This window comes from Garra rufa, chromosome 2, assembly GCF_049309525.1.
Source record: "Garra rufa chromosome 2, GarRuf1.0, whole genome shotgun sequence".
Taxonomy (NCBI): domain Eukaryota; kingdom Metazoa; phylum Chordata; class Actinopteri; order Cypriniformes; family Cyprinidae; genus Garra; species Garra rufa.
This window is the reverse complement of record NC_133362.1, coordinates 70,945,176-70,961,369: the sequence shown is the minus strand read 5'-3', so window position 1 is coordinate 70,961,369 and position 16,194 is coordinate 70,945,176. Positions and strand designations below refer to the sequence as shown.

Sequence of the window (16,194 nt, the reverse complement as noted above, 5' to 3'; positions counted from 1 at the left end):
AGTGTTTTTACCTGCCAACAGTGTGGAAAAACTTACAACAGAAAGGAAAACTTTAAAGTCCACATGAGAATTCACTCTGGAGAAAGACCTTTCACCTGTAAACAGTGTGGAAAGAGTTTCATTCGAAAAGGAAACCTTACTTTCCATATGAGAGTTCACACTGGAAAGAGACCCTTTGTCTGTCAACAGTGTGGAAAGAGATTCAATCAAAAAGACAAACTTCAAAACCACATGAGAATTCACACTGGAGAGAAGCCTTACGCATGCTCTCAATGTGAAAGGAGTTTTGCACATAAACACAGCCTTGATGCCCACATCAGATTTCACACTGGAGAAAAACCTTACACCTGCAACCTATGTGGAAAGAGCTTCAGTTGAAAATCAAGCCTTGATAAACACACAAACATTCACAGTGGAGAAAAACCTTTTATGTGTTCTCAGTGTCCAAGGAGTTTTATACAGAAATATTCCCTTGATGTGCACCTGAAAACTCATACTGGAGAGAAAGCTTTCACCTGTCATGAATGTGGAAAGAGATTCACTCACAAAAGAACACTTAATAGACACGTGAAGATTCACACTGGAGAAAAGCCTGATCAGAGATTTGATGGACATTGAATAGCTCTTTAACATGTACAATCACACCTGAGTGATTAGACTACAGTTTGTCATGTGATTAACTGCTGATTTAAAAAAAAAATTTGGCTCACTGTTTTGTCATTACAGTGTGAACAGCACAAACTGCATGTAATCTGATCTTTTCAATTCAGATATCTGCCACTTCCATTTGTGGTACTAAATCAATACAGGTCTGGACCTATTCACAAAACATGTTATCATCACCTAAATGGCAGTAAAAGTTTTAAGCAATGAGTTTTCTCTTAAAATCTATTCACAAAGCGGCTGAGACCAACTTTTACTAAGGAATAGGGAGAAGTCTTAAGCTTAGAGTAAAGGCTGGGTTGACCTCATTGCTATGGATGATGTCAGAGTGCTAACTAATTATGCACACTGTGATTGGCTGATAGGGAAGAGATTTATTCATAAAATATTGTAGAGGACAATATTATGTTGCCATATTCATATAAAAGTTAAAAAAAAATTAAGATGTTGCCACTAATGTCAATTAGTGTCAATAATAAAACAATTGTCAGCCTCTTACATGTGTCCTTATAAACAATTAGCTGATATTCATATAAACAACATTTTAATTGACCGACTAGAATAATCATGGCTGAAAGCAAGACATGTAAACATAAAAGAAAACTGAACTGGACTGAAGAACAGCTTCTTACCCAACCACTTAATGAAAATAAGGATATAATCAAAGGAAAATTTGGAGTATGGATAACCTCTAAAACCAAATAAGATGTGTGGGAAAACATATGTGTGCCAATAAATGCAACATGTTCCTAAAATGTTTACGTTCCAAGGGAGATAGCCAGCAACAGCATTTTAGCCCTGCTAAAAAAAGGAAACCATTACAAAAATGTTTAATGTTTTTACTGGTTAAAATAGAAATTGTATTGGTTTTATTCCTGTTGATCTCTACTGATAATTGTTCACCTTCTATTGGTGGCTTGTTATAACCACTAAATCCTTATAGAATATGTCCCAAAAACAGTACAGGAAACCTTTTATTTATATTTTAATGGTTAAAAGTTAATGGTATTTGTAGTGGAAATAATTAGAATTTCTGTGATGATTGTTTTTTATTCATCAGAGAGGTTAGGCCTAGTTTGCTATTTGTTCTTAGTGACTTAGCAGTCCTCTTCACTACTCTTCACTACTACACTACTTCACTACTTTACAGATTTAGGAGCTAGGTTTAGCTCTAAAATGCTTTGTGAAATACTCTTAGAGCAAACTTTTAAGAGTCCTAAATTTAGGATTGACACGGCCATTATTTTTAAGATTTTCTCCTAAATCTGCAAGTTTTTAGCTACTTTTAGCCTTAAGATGTTTTGTGAATACGAGCCCTGACTTAATTCTTAATTTGCGAAGCTGTGGAGCTTCAGCACCACGGACAGCAGCCGATCCAGAGCTCAGAGCAGCAGTGGACCTGACGACTACCAAAGCAACAACAGACATCAGCAATATTTGTGTTTAATAACAAGGTTTCTAGGCAGTTATGACATTCTGAATTTCCTATGACATTCCTGAATCAGTAAATACATTAATAAACAAAACATTGTCCAGTTGTCAGGTGTTCAAGTTCAAGCAAAACATTGCAACAATGCATCAATTTGCATTGATGAGGGGATGCTCAAAAACCCATCAAATATGTAATAAAACAGGGTACTGTCGACAAGCGCTGTCACCATCAGAGTAGCTCGCCTCTGGCCCGCCTACATCAGATACACCGATTTGATTGGTTCCCAGAACTGCTTACGTAATGCGGTAACGTGCATCATTGCTTGATGCCAGAGTGTCTTGCAGAGACAATTCAAATTGTGCTCACGTGAGACCTCTGGATTTCCAGGGTAGTGCATTAACGTAGGTTATGCAACAATGAACATTGTACATTGAGGTGAGTTTAAGTAAACTGCAAAAACTATTTGTTAGTAATAGATACAATAAAAAAGTTGTATTCTAAAACATTTTTAAAAGATTCAAGTTAAAATCGAATCCTATTAAAATCATGTAGAAATGATCCTACAAGACATTTGTCTCGTCCTATAAGACGATCCTATAAGACAATTCCTTATGGAATCCAAGGAACGATTCCAAAATATGATACAAATTCTAATTGGAATCCTTTAGGGGTTTTTTTTTTCCAAGGGAATATTTTGCACATTCTGAAAAGGAGGAAAAGTGTTGACCTAAACTTTCTCACAAATAGCTGTTGTTGCGAATTAACTTAAGAGGGAAATGTATATAAATAATTAATTTATGACTAATTATGATTACAATTATTTATATCAGCTGCCAGTATTAACTGTAGCAGAATTAAATATCACCATTGACTAATCTATTCGTCCAGCGATCATTCAGGTTAATTTCACAACAACTCTAAGCAAGTATATTTACTTGGCCGCAAAAAATAACATTCTAACAGTATTAATGCACTAGAGTATGTAGCTTGATCAGAATCGTAAATGGCTGGTGAACTAGAAGAGGAATAGAGTGAACTTTTAAGTTACTTAGCCTATGTGTATGTGATATGAATAAAACACTTCTGCAAATTATATTTGAATAGATTGTTATTTGCTGCTTCCATAGACCTATGTGTGTATTTTACAAACTCTAAATGTCTTGTTTTACTAGTACTTATGTGTATTTAAATGTCTGAAACCTAAAATAAGCGTTATGTGGTTAAAAACACTGCATAGTTGTGATTATATGACAAGCGCAGAGCTCGTCTGTCTCTGGCTCAGTGGCAGTCAGCGCGCCAAAGCGCAGTTTGAATTTGACAGTTGCGTGACACCACCGAACGTTCTAAATCCCATATGTGGGACCGTACTCCCAGGGGCACAGAAATTAGAATCCCATATGTGGGACCGTACCGCTCAAAAGGTTAATTAACTATTAACTATGACTAACACATGACTAATCTAAACAAACAAACATACATACAATCACTCATACATGGAGGAAGGGCATCTAAGATTGGATAAACGGAGCCATTAGAGAAACAAGAAAAATGACGAGATGAGAAGAATCACTTAACCACCTGAATGAAACCATCAGTGCCATTTTACAACAGGGTTTACAAATAAAAAACTAAACTTCTGTTTGTTTGTTTTTTGTTTTTTTTTGTTAAATGTATGATACTTGCATTGCCTTGGTCGTTGACGAGTGTTTGGATGCAGTCTCAGATGAAAGTCTTGATGGTTTTAAGGTTTTGGACTTGGGATCAAGTTTTTCTGGGTTTGAAGAGCGATGAGTTTCAAAGGTGTCCCCACTCTGTGGTGATTGGGAGTTTCTTCCAACGTGGAAAGTGAAGAAGAATGATGAGAGAGAGAGAGAGAGAGAAAGACCCAGCTGAAATCCTGTGATCTTTGGGGAATGAAAAGACAAGGTTGCAGGGCCTGGCACAGGCTTAGGGTTCTGGAGAGTTTCCTCATCTTCCTAGGAGTTCAAGGCCTCCCAGGTTCAGAAGCATCGGCTCTGGGACTCATCAACTAGAAGAAGGCAAGGTGATGAGACACGGGACTGAAAGAACTGAGAAAAGCCAGGAGAACTGAGATGAGTCACTGTGTGAAGCCCTTTTCTCTTATGGGGGTCACAGTTAGGAGATAAAGGTAATTGGGAGGCCAGGGCAATTTATCTTTGGGAAGCTAGAGAGCCAATGGTGACTTTCGCTTTTGGAGGGAAAGTTTTCCTGTAAGCATTTGTCTGTAAGCATGTTATTTGCATATGTTCTGGGATTGGTTGTTCATGCAAAAACTAAACTAAAGATTTGTAAAACACTAATATGTTGCATAGGTATCAAAAGACAACATAAACCATCTTCTAGATCATCAAAATATAAATTCAATGAGACCAAACATCTTATATGTGTGGTTATACTCCATAGTGATCTATCATAACACACGCATAAAATTTTTACATTTCACAGTACAAAAGACAAAATAAATGAACAGTAATAATATACACAATGATCCGAGGATATGTGTCTTCGTTCACAGAAAGGTTTTTCTAAGAATTAATAAAAGTTTTTTTTAGAGTATTAGTTCGGGAAAATTCTCTTTACATAGTTTTGAGTCGTAAAGATTATCTGGTCTGGCAGAGGAGTCCTGGATGCCATAGTAAGACTATTTGTAGACATCATGGCAGCCAGTGTTGTGGATTGGGAGAGGGGGGTCTGTGATCATGTGTTAATCTAATGAAAAATTGATTATTTGGTAAATCTAATGAATTGTGTCTGATTGGTCTGGACCCTAAATGTTTTTTTTTTTTTTCTGAGCAATACAAAGGCAACAAAGAATGTCGGTTTGTAGAGTAATTTATAACAGCTTCAGATGTGGGTCAACCAATCAGAATCAAGGACCGAACTGTCTGTTTTACACATTTTGGTTGAAACTCTTTCCACACTGAGGGGATCTGTCAGTCTTCTATCTATTGTGGATCCTCATGTGCTTGTCAAGGTTTCCTCGTTGACTGAAACTCTTTCCACACTGTTTGCAGGCATAAGGCTTCTCTCCAGGGTGAACTCTGAGGTGGACTCTAAGGTATCCAGGATTACTGAAACTTCTTCCACACCGTTTGCAGATAAAACACCTCTCTTTTGTGTGAGTTCTCATGTGCCTTTTAAGGTTTCTATTTTCACTGAAACTCTTTCCACACTGTTGGCAGAAAAAAGGCTTCTCTCCTGTGTGAATTATCATGTGCCTTTCAAAGTTTCCTTGTTGACTGAAACTCTTTCCACACTGACGGCACGTGAAAGACTTCTCTCCAGTGTGAATTTTCATGTGGACTTTAAGGCTTCCTTTTTGATTGAATCTCTTTCCACACTGTTGGCAGATGAAAGGCTTCTCTCCAGTGTGAATTATTATGTGCCTTTTAAGGTTTCTATTTTGACTGAAACTCTTTCCACACTGACAGCACATGAAAGACTTCTCTCCAGTGTGAATTTTCTTGTGGACTTTAACTTCTCCTTGTTCACCGAAACTCTTTCCACGCTGAAAGCAAGTAAAAAAACTCCTAGTTCTTGCCTTTTGAGCTCTTTTTTGTGTAGATGTATTTTCTGACTGTAAGGAACTAAATGATTTTTTTCCAGTTAAGAAAACATGAAGATTCTCAAACTGGTCTTTCTCTTCAGTTTCATTCAGTACTTCCTTCTCCTCTTTCAGTGCAGTTGGGCCTAAGGTGAAAAAACAAAGAAATAAAAGTTAACCCCAGTTTAATGCCACAAAGCAGGTAACACCAATCATGTAGATTTGTAATGCATGTATGCTATCATGGTGTCCAAACCTGATCATAGTCTGGGGTCCTATAGAGTTTAAGCTGGCTGCTGCTATACAGTTTAATCAATCTAATAATAGTTTAGAAAACCTAGATAAAGACTGATCTCAATTATGATGTACCATTTTTTTTTATGTCTTCTAGGGGATCAAATGCAACAAATATAAGAAAGGCTAGGAAAATGGACAAACTCCCCACTCAACCATCAGATGAACAATTTATCACACAATAATTCTTTGAGGTTTTATTAATGGGCAATGATGTTAGCCAATCATAAAAATGGGCTGTAACCACATTCCTGGAGGCCCCTAAACACTGCATGTTTTTCATGTATCTCCAATTAAGTGATTAATTAACTGGTTCAGGTGTGTTTGATCTGGGTTGGAGCTAAACTTTGAAGGATGGTAAATCTTTAGGAACAGGGTTGGGCACCCCTGCACCAAGACCTAAAATGGATGACAAATGGTCAGACAAAGGAGAGATGCAAAATATGCAATGTTGGGTGCCTCCAGGAACATGGTTGGAACCACTGGTCTGTTACAATGACCTATTGAATGGAAAATGCCCAAAAACTTACTGTAAAAAACAAACAAACAAACATATCACAGAACATATCCTTTAAAGGAGAACAGGCAATATTTTTACACCAATTGAAAGTTAAGTAAGATGTGAAGTATGGTAAATTTGTGCTCTGCATTAAATCCATCCAAGTGAACACACCTGGAGCACTGGGCAACTCATCCAGTTAAACTAACCTGGTTCAAGGCAGGTTAATCTGTCTAATCTGAGTCCTCTATCTCTGACCATCTGGAATGCATTGATATTACTTACCACTGACTCTTTCCCACACAATTATTTAACCTTATTTCACTTTAAACATAAAAGTAGATATAAAATGCAACTCAAATAATAAATAAAATGAATAGAAACCATAGACTACAGACAACTGTATTTAATGTTTTGTGCCCAAGATTTAATGAAATTAATGACAATGATATTAAAACATTACAAATCTTTAAGGCACTAAATTAAAAATGAAATAATAGAAAACAGCCTACATTTTAACTGGAAATAAATGTACTCATTTGAGCTAGTAATTAAGACTGTATTAGTCATCTTACATTTTATTTTAATTTACTGCTATTATAAAAATACACTTATATTTAGGATTATAATTGTACATGTGTCACATTTAATGTCCGACAACAAACATTTTAGCAAAATGTCTACTTTTCCCACAATTATTGAGCTACTACTATATTTGTTTGCATGACTTTCTAACATTTACAGATGAAGAATATGCCCTGAGGAAAACACAATATCTCAACTGTACTAAACCGTACAAATAGACCCATAATCAACACAATGGACTGCTTAAAAACAAGCGCGCACATCAAACTGCCTTCACTCACTGAACCAGGATCACATTAGTGAGATTTTGTGACCTTAAATGGTCATTTATGGAACCACTTTAACGCAGATTGATTTGTTATCTTATCTCAAGTCAGGTTTTGGATTTTTCTTAGTCTTTCCCTATAACACCAAATCAATTATCCATTCATTTAAGTAAAAAGTTTGTTATACCCAAGATTATTTCCACCATTTGTTGTTAATTTATTCATAAGCAATAATACAATTTTATAAGCTTGAACATAAATAAGCATATCTGTGGTATTTGCCACATTGAATCGATTACTAAGATGCTGTCATAAAAGAAAACTAAATAATGAAAGAAACCATCCTGGGTATTTAAACCAGAAGTATGCATGATAACCGGCTTTGTTCTAGCATCCCAAAACACCCTTGGAGTTAAACATGGAGGTGAAAATATTATGCTTCAGGAGTGTTTTTCTGCTAAGGGGACAGGACAACTACAGTACACCGCATCAAAAGGAGCATGGACAGGGTCATGTACCATCAATTCTTGGGTGAGAACAATTGAAAATGGGTTGTGGATGGGTATTCCAGCAGGACAATGACCCAAAACACACAGCAAAGGCAACAAATGAGTGGCTCAAGAAGAAGCACATTGAGGTCCTGGAGTGTCCTAGCCAGTCTCCAGATCTTAATCCAATAGAAAAACTGTGGAGGGAGCTGAAGGTTTAACTTGCCAAATGTCAGCCTTAAAACCCTAATGTCTTGGAGAGGATCTGCAAAGAGGAGTGGAACAAAATCCCTCTTGAGATGTGTGCGAACCTGATGGCCAACTACAAGAAACGTCTGACCTCTTTGATTGCCAAAAGGGTTTTGTCAGCAATTACCAAGTCATGTTTCTCTAAGGGGTGAAATACTTTTGTTACTAAAAATCAGCAGGGGATCAAATAATTATTTGCCCCACTGTTGTATTTTGAACTTTTAGGCTATTTAGTAAGCATAGTTTGCTGAATTTTGAGTATTAAAGTCATGTGAGAGATCAGGACAAAATAGGGAGACTGAAAAGTAAAATGGAAGTGAAGGAGCAGTTCAGGAGAGGACTTTGAATTATTTTACATGTTGCATAGTCTAACGATTTAAACCTTTTTATGTGATGACCATACAAAAATAGGGTTGTCCATGTTTCAGAGATTCTTGTGGGTGTATGGGATGGCCTGGATGAGCGTGAGATTTTGTCCCAGTCCACCCCTGAGCTCCAGCTTCAGGGAACAGAGGACTCAAGATATGAAAAGGGAACTCCGTACTCATAGGTGGCCCTTGAGAGTGAAGGGAATACCGCTGTGCTCAAAGATAAAAGCCACCTAACGGTGTGTTCACACGGGATGTAAGCGTCAATGCTTAACGGAAGGCGTGGCTGACGTTTTATGGTCATAGCAGCATCAGCCAATGAAATGCTCCTCTTGAACAGGATGAACGTGATTGGCTGCCACCTGGCCACTTTATTTGCATTGAGTGATCCTGATTGGCTTACGCTTCACAATCCACACAGATCCACAATTCTTTTCGGCAACGCTTGACGTCACCCATTCAAAATCAATGGGAAGCGTTGACACTTACGCCCCGTGTGAACACACCGTAAGAGAGGCAAAAGTGGACTAACAATTTTTGGTGCCTCACGGAACATGAGACAGCAGAGGACTCAACTCTCAGAAATCAAAGGAGAACTTAGAGGCTCACCTTGGGAGCGACATGATCATAGGCAACCCTCTAAATTGAGTTAGGGTTAGGATAGCACTGCCAACTAAGTCATAAGGGCAGTCACATGATGGGAGCTCCTGGGAGAAGCATAAGACACCTGGTATGATTGCCTCACGAAGTTCCATGGAGCAGAGGACTTCATTCTCATAGATAAGAGGTGAGCCCAGATGTTTTCTTTGGGAGCGGTGTGCTAATCAGAGACCCTCAAGAGCAGGGGGGTGAAACATCTGCCCTGGAGAGCCGCAGCCTCACAGAGTTTTGCTTCAACCCTTAATCAAACACAACTGAACAACATAATCAAGGTCTGAAGGGTTACTAGAAAGCTACAGGCAGGTGAGTTTTAATTAGGGTTGGAGCTGAATTCTGTAGGATGGTGGCTCTCCAGGACCGGAGTTCGTTTCCTGACTCCAGTCCTCCCTGCTCTAGAGTGAAGGGAGCACTGCCAAGTTCAAAGACAGGAGCAGACTAACAAGGAAGGGGGAAAAGGCCAAAGAACCTGATATGACTGCACACAGAGCTCATGGAGAAAAGTCCTTAGCTCTCAGATTGAGAGAACTCACATGCTACATCCGAGACTAGTAGCTTTATCAGGCATTACATGCAGACAAAATGAAAATGACAATTAAAATTTGAAAGCTACAGATTTGTTTACTAATGAGATGCTGCCGTTTCTTGGAGACTCACACTAGTTCTGTTGTGGATTTCGTTGGGTCTATTATTGCTTTGTTGTAAAATCTGACAATATTGACAGTGAAGTGCTTAAAATGTAAAATGTTCACTTAATATTAACTTTTTGTTTAACTTATAAAATCAACATTTGAAATCATTTGAATATTCAGAGAAAATTGCACTTTTTTATCGAAGAGAGTTTCTTAAATCAGTCGCTCTGTACAGTCTGTCAACATTTGATCTTCATGCTATTAAGTGCTACAAATCTATTTTAAAGACACAATGAACAGCAGCATGATTTGCTAAAGCAGCACTCTGTGGGCATTCAATCATACGTACACTGCTGGTGTGGATCCAGTCAGGTTTCACCGCAAAATTTATGTAAGTTAATGTCATTTGACCATTAACTCACATTTAACTGTTTTTATAATAAAAGTATAATTTTGCTTGTCAGAAATACTTGCTTTAATGTTACTTTAAGTTGGGGTAGAAATAAACAAATGCCAAAGCTCAGCATTTTGTTCACATTCTCCTTCATCAGTTTGAGAACTACTGGTTTATATCGTTCTCATGGTAAAATACAGTACCTTCTTTATAACTGTGACCTACTGCTCCACTCTGATGCTCCCTAACAGCCGTCATCTATTTATTTACTTATTTACTTAATTGTATTGATATTATTTGAACTATTTTCTTAAATTGTTCTATTTATTTATTTATTTAATATATTTTGTTCCAACTTCTTTCCCTTTTTTCCTATTTTCCCTCCTTTTTTTATATTTTTATATATAGAAGTGTACAACTAATACATTACAATCTTACACCTCACATAGTTACAACTAAAGCCGAGTTCAGACTGCACGATTTTCAAAGCAATCGCGTCACAGATGTTTTCACACTGCATGACTATCTGGGGTAGCATTCTGTCGCTGCTGTGTTCACGCTGCACGATGGATCGGCGACAGGGGGGTTCACACTGCATGACTTTACAATAGGAAGAATCGCCGACAACTTTGTCCAGGTCAGCAAACTACGTCTCACAACCAAACACACGCGAGAAGTGACATGGAAACAACGCGAGGTCAGGATGTGCAAGTTCTCACATGAGACTGGTATTATTATAAAAAAGAAGCTTGTCATTAGGGATGTAACGATATTTCGTGGTACGATATTTCGCGATGCAAAAATGTTACGATATGTATCGTAGAGTGATGACGATACATTTACGATATGACGACAGTCTAATCCTATTGGTTGAGCTGCCGACGTCTCCTACTTATGGGGTTATTTTTGTGTCTTTATTATTCAAACAAAAATACTGTGTTTGAGAGTAAAACTAATTGTTTTGTAATTAAAAAATAAAAGTTTGCAAAAAAAGTCTTCTTAAATCTCAAAAATAAAGAAATCGATAACAAAATTATTTGCAGTGCATGTACTTTTCTTTACAATCTTTCATTTTCTTTGTGCACTTCAAACACTTTTCATTACGAAACCACAAGTTTTGCGCTCCTTTCTGCTTTCTTTTTTTTGCGAGTCTAAATTTTTTGTTTGCGAGTTAAAAAGTTTTGCTTGCGAGTAAGCTGTATCTCAGTGGGCGGTCTCTACCTACCAGGATGAGAGGCCTTTTTCTATTGGTCACTCTCGATTGAAGTGACCACGCCCACTACCTTTTGCCGCCACTGCCGCCGCCAGGCGCCAGTCTGACTGAGGAGCGAGCGAGGTTCAGCCATGGCGAACAACAGCAACAACCGGTCGTTTACTGGGTAAGTTAACCATTTTAACGTCTTTAAACTCAGTGACAAGTGAACTTATGTAGTCTCTCTTCTCATGCTCACATATTTAAATACGAAACGTTAGCTAAGTCCGCCTGTAGTTCGGCGATACCGTTGAATAGAGGGGCATGAGATGTCTCGGATGACGATTGTAATCAAGGTAAAGACCATTATGACACGCAAGAGTCGTATAGCAGCGGTATTAACATTAAGTGACATGGCATTTGACACTGCCTCTCACTCACTATGCCTCTGTTAATGAATGGCACGGTTTTGTTTACTAAGTGCTTGACGCTTTCGTTTCACTAAATGAGGACATCTGTGAGAGTCACTTCATGAGCATTTGACCATTAATTTGAGTAAAACTAGCGTCATATGCACACAGAACTGTTAAGGTAGACACGCCGAGGTAAAGGTAGACACCCGTCAAAACTAGTCAGAAGAGACATAATATTGCCAACTAACTGTATTGTTTGTCTTTTGTGCATGTGTTTGTTTTAATTATTATAGGCACATACATAAAATACATAACATAAATTAGGTTTACAAAATACAGCACACATTTTCTGTTGTTAATGATATATAGATTAAATTAAAGTAGCAAAACATTTCATATTCATATTTAATCTTAATTAATTAGCAAAACTGCATGTCTCTAGAGCACCAACAGTTACGTAGTGTTCCTTTAAGTTAAGAAATAACAGTGATTATTTGTGAACAGAATTTTGATTAAGCCAAATGTTAAATATACATGCTTCTGAATGTTATATATTTGTTACATTCACTATTCTTGTATTTAAATGTTTTTTGTCTTTGCAGGACTACGTCGTGGTCGATTTTGCAAAGGTCTGTGGATAGACTTGGTTCTATTATTATTAGACAGCCAATTGATTTTGAATATCTCCAGTTTGTTTGCTGTCAGGAGTTACAGTTTCTTCGTGCTGGAGCATCATATATAGACATTCCCCAGTGTGTAGTGGATGCTCTAGAACAGTTATCTGAAGTTGTCTCCAATTACCTTTCTCAGAGTACTGTCCCTCCATTGCTGGACAATGTAGCTGTGGCTGAATGGAGTGGAAATGTGGGGCGTCCCAGATTAAAAATACAAAAAGAGACGCTCCAAGATTTGCTCAGCATGCACTTACCACTGGCCCCTTTGGCTGAAGTGCATGGCATTTCAAGATCAACCCTATATAGGCGAATGAAAGAGGAAAGTCTGTCTGTCAGGAGCAGCTATTCTGATATTTCTGATCATGAGCTTAATCAGAAAGTCAGATCTATAAAGACAAGAATGCCTCATGCTGGATACAGGCTGATAAAAGGGTCTTTACAAGCAATGGGACATCGAGTTACATGGAGAAGAGTGAAGATGTCTTTGCAACGTGTGGATGGTGCAGGGGTACTTTCAAGGATGGTCCAGCTGTCATGCATTGCAAGACGTACATATTCTGTTCCTGCTCCTTTGTCTCTTGTCCATATAGACACTAATCACAAGCTGATACGGTAATTTTAATAACTTTACCAAACATTTGTCTTGTGTCATTTGTGATGATGTTATCACTATCCCCCAGTTTTACAGACAAGGCTTAAGACTAATCACAGACTAAATGCATGTTTGAGCTGTTTTAACTGAAAGGAACAATTTTAAAATGTCACTGTTATTGTTTTGTCTCAAGATGCAAACCAGTAATGTATTTTTTTTTTCTAAGGCATGTTAATGAAAGCTATTTAAATGTCCTAATTGATGTAAGGTCTAATCCTGGCTCAATCTAAGCCTTGTCTGTGAAACCAGGATTTAAACTCATTATTCACTACTGTTGAAAGGTTTAAGATCTGTAAGGTTTTTTAATGCATTTATTTGTAATATTGGTTGAATATTATATTTTAAAATAACTGTTTTCTATCTGTTTTCCTTTGTTCATCTTTGGAATATAAATTAAGGTGTTTTTGATGAAATCCAAGAGCTTTCCACCCTAATAGACAGCCAGGGTCTGACCATGGTCAAGGTACAGAAAGGTAGTAAGGACATTGTTCATCAGTCCATGTGACACCAGGGATTTAACCATAAGCTATGAGAATACTGTACTGTATGTGTGCAGAGGGCCCTTGTTGTCTATGGAGGGTAATAAAACTCAGGGTCATAAAACAGAAATACCTTAATTTGTGTTCTGAAGATAAACAAAAGGTCTACGGGTTTGGAATGTCATGAGAATGAGTAATTAATGACAGAATTTTCGCTTTAAACTTGTTTGAAATTTTATTTCAAACTATCCCTTTAATGTTAAAAACTGATCCCAAAGTTTTAAATGATATCAATATAAATGCTGGTTAATAATTATTTATTTATTTTTTGATAGGTACAACATAGTGGTTTTTGGAGCTGTTGATGGCTTTTCAAGAAAGGTGAATATTTATTCATCAGTCCCTTATTTATAATCTGTACACCATTTTTCTTGGATATCTTGTATAGTAATATACAGCAATTGTGTAATACTCCTAAATAGATCTTTTACCTGGATGTGGCTGGGAATAACAAAGCGAGAACTGCTTTGGGGTTTTTCATGGATGGAGTGGCAAAACATGGATGGCCATCAAGGTATGCTGATTATACAGAATGATTCTAACAAATTTTTCAGGTGACAAATTTTTTGTAGGTGACTTTGTTTCTTTAGCAGAACACAAAGATTTTTAACTCAAACTTTTGCAGTCTGGTAGTCATATAATGGAAGTGGATGGGCACCAAACCTTTGAAAGTAAAAAAAAAACATGCACAGACAAATCCAAATTATAACCTGCGGCTCGTTATTATACATTGATGTCCTAAGACACGAACTGATCGTTTTTTTGTGAGAAACTGAGCAGTATTTATATATTTTTTTTTTACCTTTAATACACAGCCACGTCCAACTGTCCTAAGCTCATGCTCGGCATCCGGTGTGTTACATGTGTACACACTCTGGCAAGGTATAAACAAACGCCGTAAGGGGAAATTGGTGAAAAGTCAACAGACACGGATGGGTTTGTGCAAGCAAATGTAATTTTTTAGCTTTAAATGGGTTTGAACAATCAGGATAAGCGCAAGTAATTACCATTTTCAATAGTCGCTATACCCATCTCTGTGCACTGTGTAAACAATGAGTGTTGTATACATGCGAGAGCGCATACGCCAGAGTGCGTACACATGTAACGTGCCTGATGCTGAGCTCGTGCTCAGGGCAGTTGTGTATCAAAGGTAAAAAACAATATAAATATTGTTCAGTTTCTCGCCAAAACTGATTGTTTCGTTTTTAATCTTAATACTGGTAGGAAATGCCCGAGTTGGTTTTGACTAAGGCAACTATCCCTCAATGCTCCCTCTACTGCAAAAAAAAAAAAAAAGCCTCATCTTGCTTAGTATATTTGTCTTTTTTCTAGTCAAAATATCATATAATCAGATAAGCAAAATGACTTAAGATATTTAGTCATTAAAGACTAAAAGTGCAGTTTGTGCAGATAATTTTCCAGGAAGAAGAAACTAAATTTAGCACATTTTGCTTAAAACAAGACTAAATATTTAATGTCATTTTGCTTATCTAGTAAATGCATCTTAATTACAGAATTTCAGAAAGATAAGCCCACTGCTCCAGGTGTGTGTTCACTACTCCTGATGTATGTGCACTGACTGGATGAGTTAACTGCAGAGGATACATTTACATGTCATTTTCACAAGACTCTTAAAGCCAACACATATAATATGTGTAATCAAAAACTGCTCTGTTTGACTCTTTTAGAATACGAGCAGACCAAGGGGTTGAGAATGTAGACATTGCTCGGTGCATGTTTACTGTGCGAGGAACTGGCCGTGGCAGCTTTATAGCTGGCAAAAGTGTGCATAATCAGAGGTATTTAAATAGGAGAACATGGTTAATGCATTTTTCTCACAAAGAAATAATTTGTACATGTTTTACATATTTTTTTTTTTTTTCATGGAAAGCTTTAACCTACAGTTACATAAACAAAGAATGCTTTAATAAATACAAATACTGATATTTGAACTGATTTAAAAATAAAAACATAAGTGAGTCTTTGCGATTAAACCCAATCATTTAAATGGTTGATTCATTCAGTAACAAAACATGTTCATGTTGCTGAAAGACTCAAAACAATGGTTGTTTGGAACGTGTTTGGAATTGATTTTTGTTGGCGAAATAGTCTCTTTTTATTAACTTCTTGTTTATTGAAGTGTTGATTAAAATCAATATCTGGGCCCATAAAAACAGTTTATCTTACCACTAAGAGCTCTCCTAAATTGCAGTAAAAGCTTTTAGCTAAGAGTTTTCTCTTAAAACCTATTCACAAAGCTGCTGAGACCAACTTTCACTAAGGAATAGAAGAGAAGTCTTAAGTTAAGAGTAAGTGGCGGGGTTGACCTCATTGTTATGGATGATGTCAGCATGCTAACTAACCATGCACACTGTGATTAGCTGATAAGGGAGGGGTCTCAGTCAGAGATTTAGTCAAATTTTGTAGAGGATGATATTATAATGGTGCCATATTCAAATAAAGGTTTAAAAAATAAAGATGCTGCCACTAATTTCAATTAGTGTCTTTAATTAAACAAGTATATCTTCATATCTTTTGTAGTCCTAAAATTAGGACTGGCACTTTAAGATTTTCTGCTAAATCAGCACGTTATGAGCTACTTTTAGCCTTAAAATGTTTTGTGAAAACGGGC

At 37.1% G+C, this 16,194-nt stretch overlaps 1 protein-coding gene across 1 annotated transcript in view; it reads right to left on the bottom strand.

Annotated features, from left to right (window-relative positions):
• Window positions 1–10,350, bottom strand: part of LOC141326073 (uncharacterized) — a 130,383-nt gene extending 120,033 nt beyond the window's left edge. The window contains exons 1-3 of the mRNA XM_073834772.1: window positions 10,296–10,350; window positions 5,778–5,806; window positions 5,273–5,624 (exon numbers count right to left, since the gene is read on the bottom strand). Of these exons, the coding sequence (XP_073690873.1) occupies window positions 5,273–5,624; window positions 5,778–5,806; window positions 10,296–10,350 (436 nt within the window). The remainder of the gene's footprint in view (window positions 1–5,272; window positions 5,625–5,777; window positions 5,807–10,295) is intronic.
• Window positions 10,351–16,194: the final 5,844 nt, after the last annotated feature.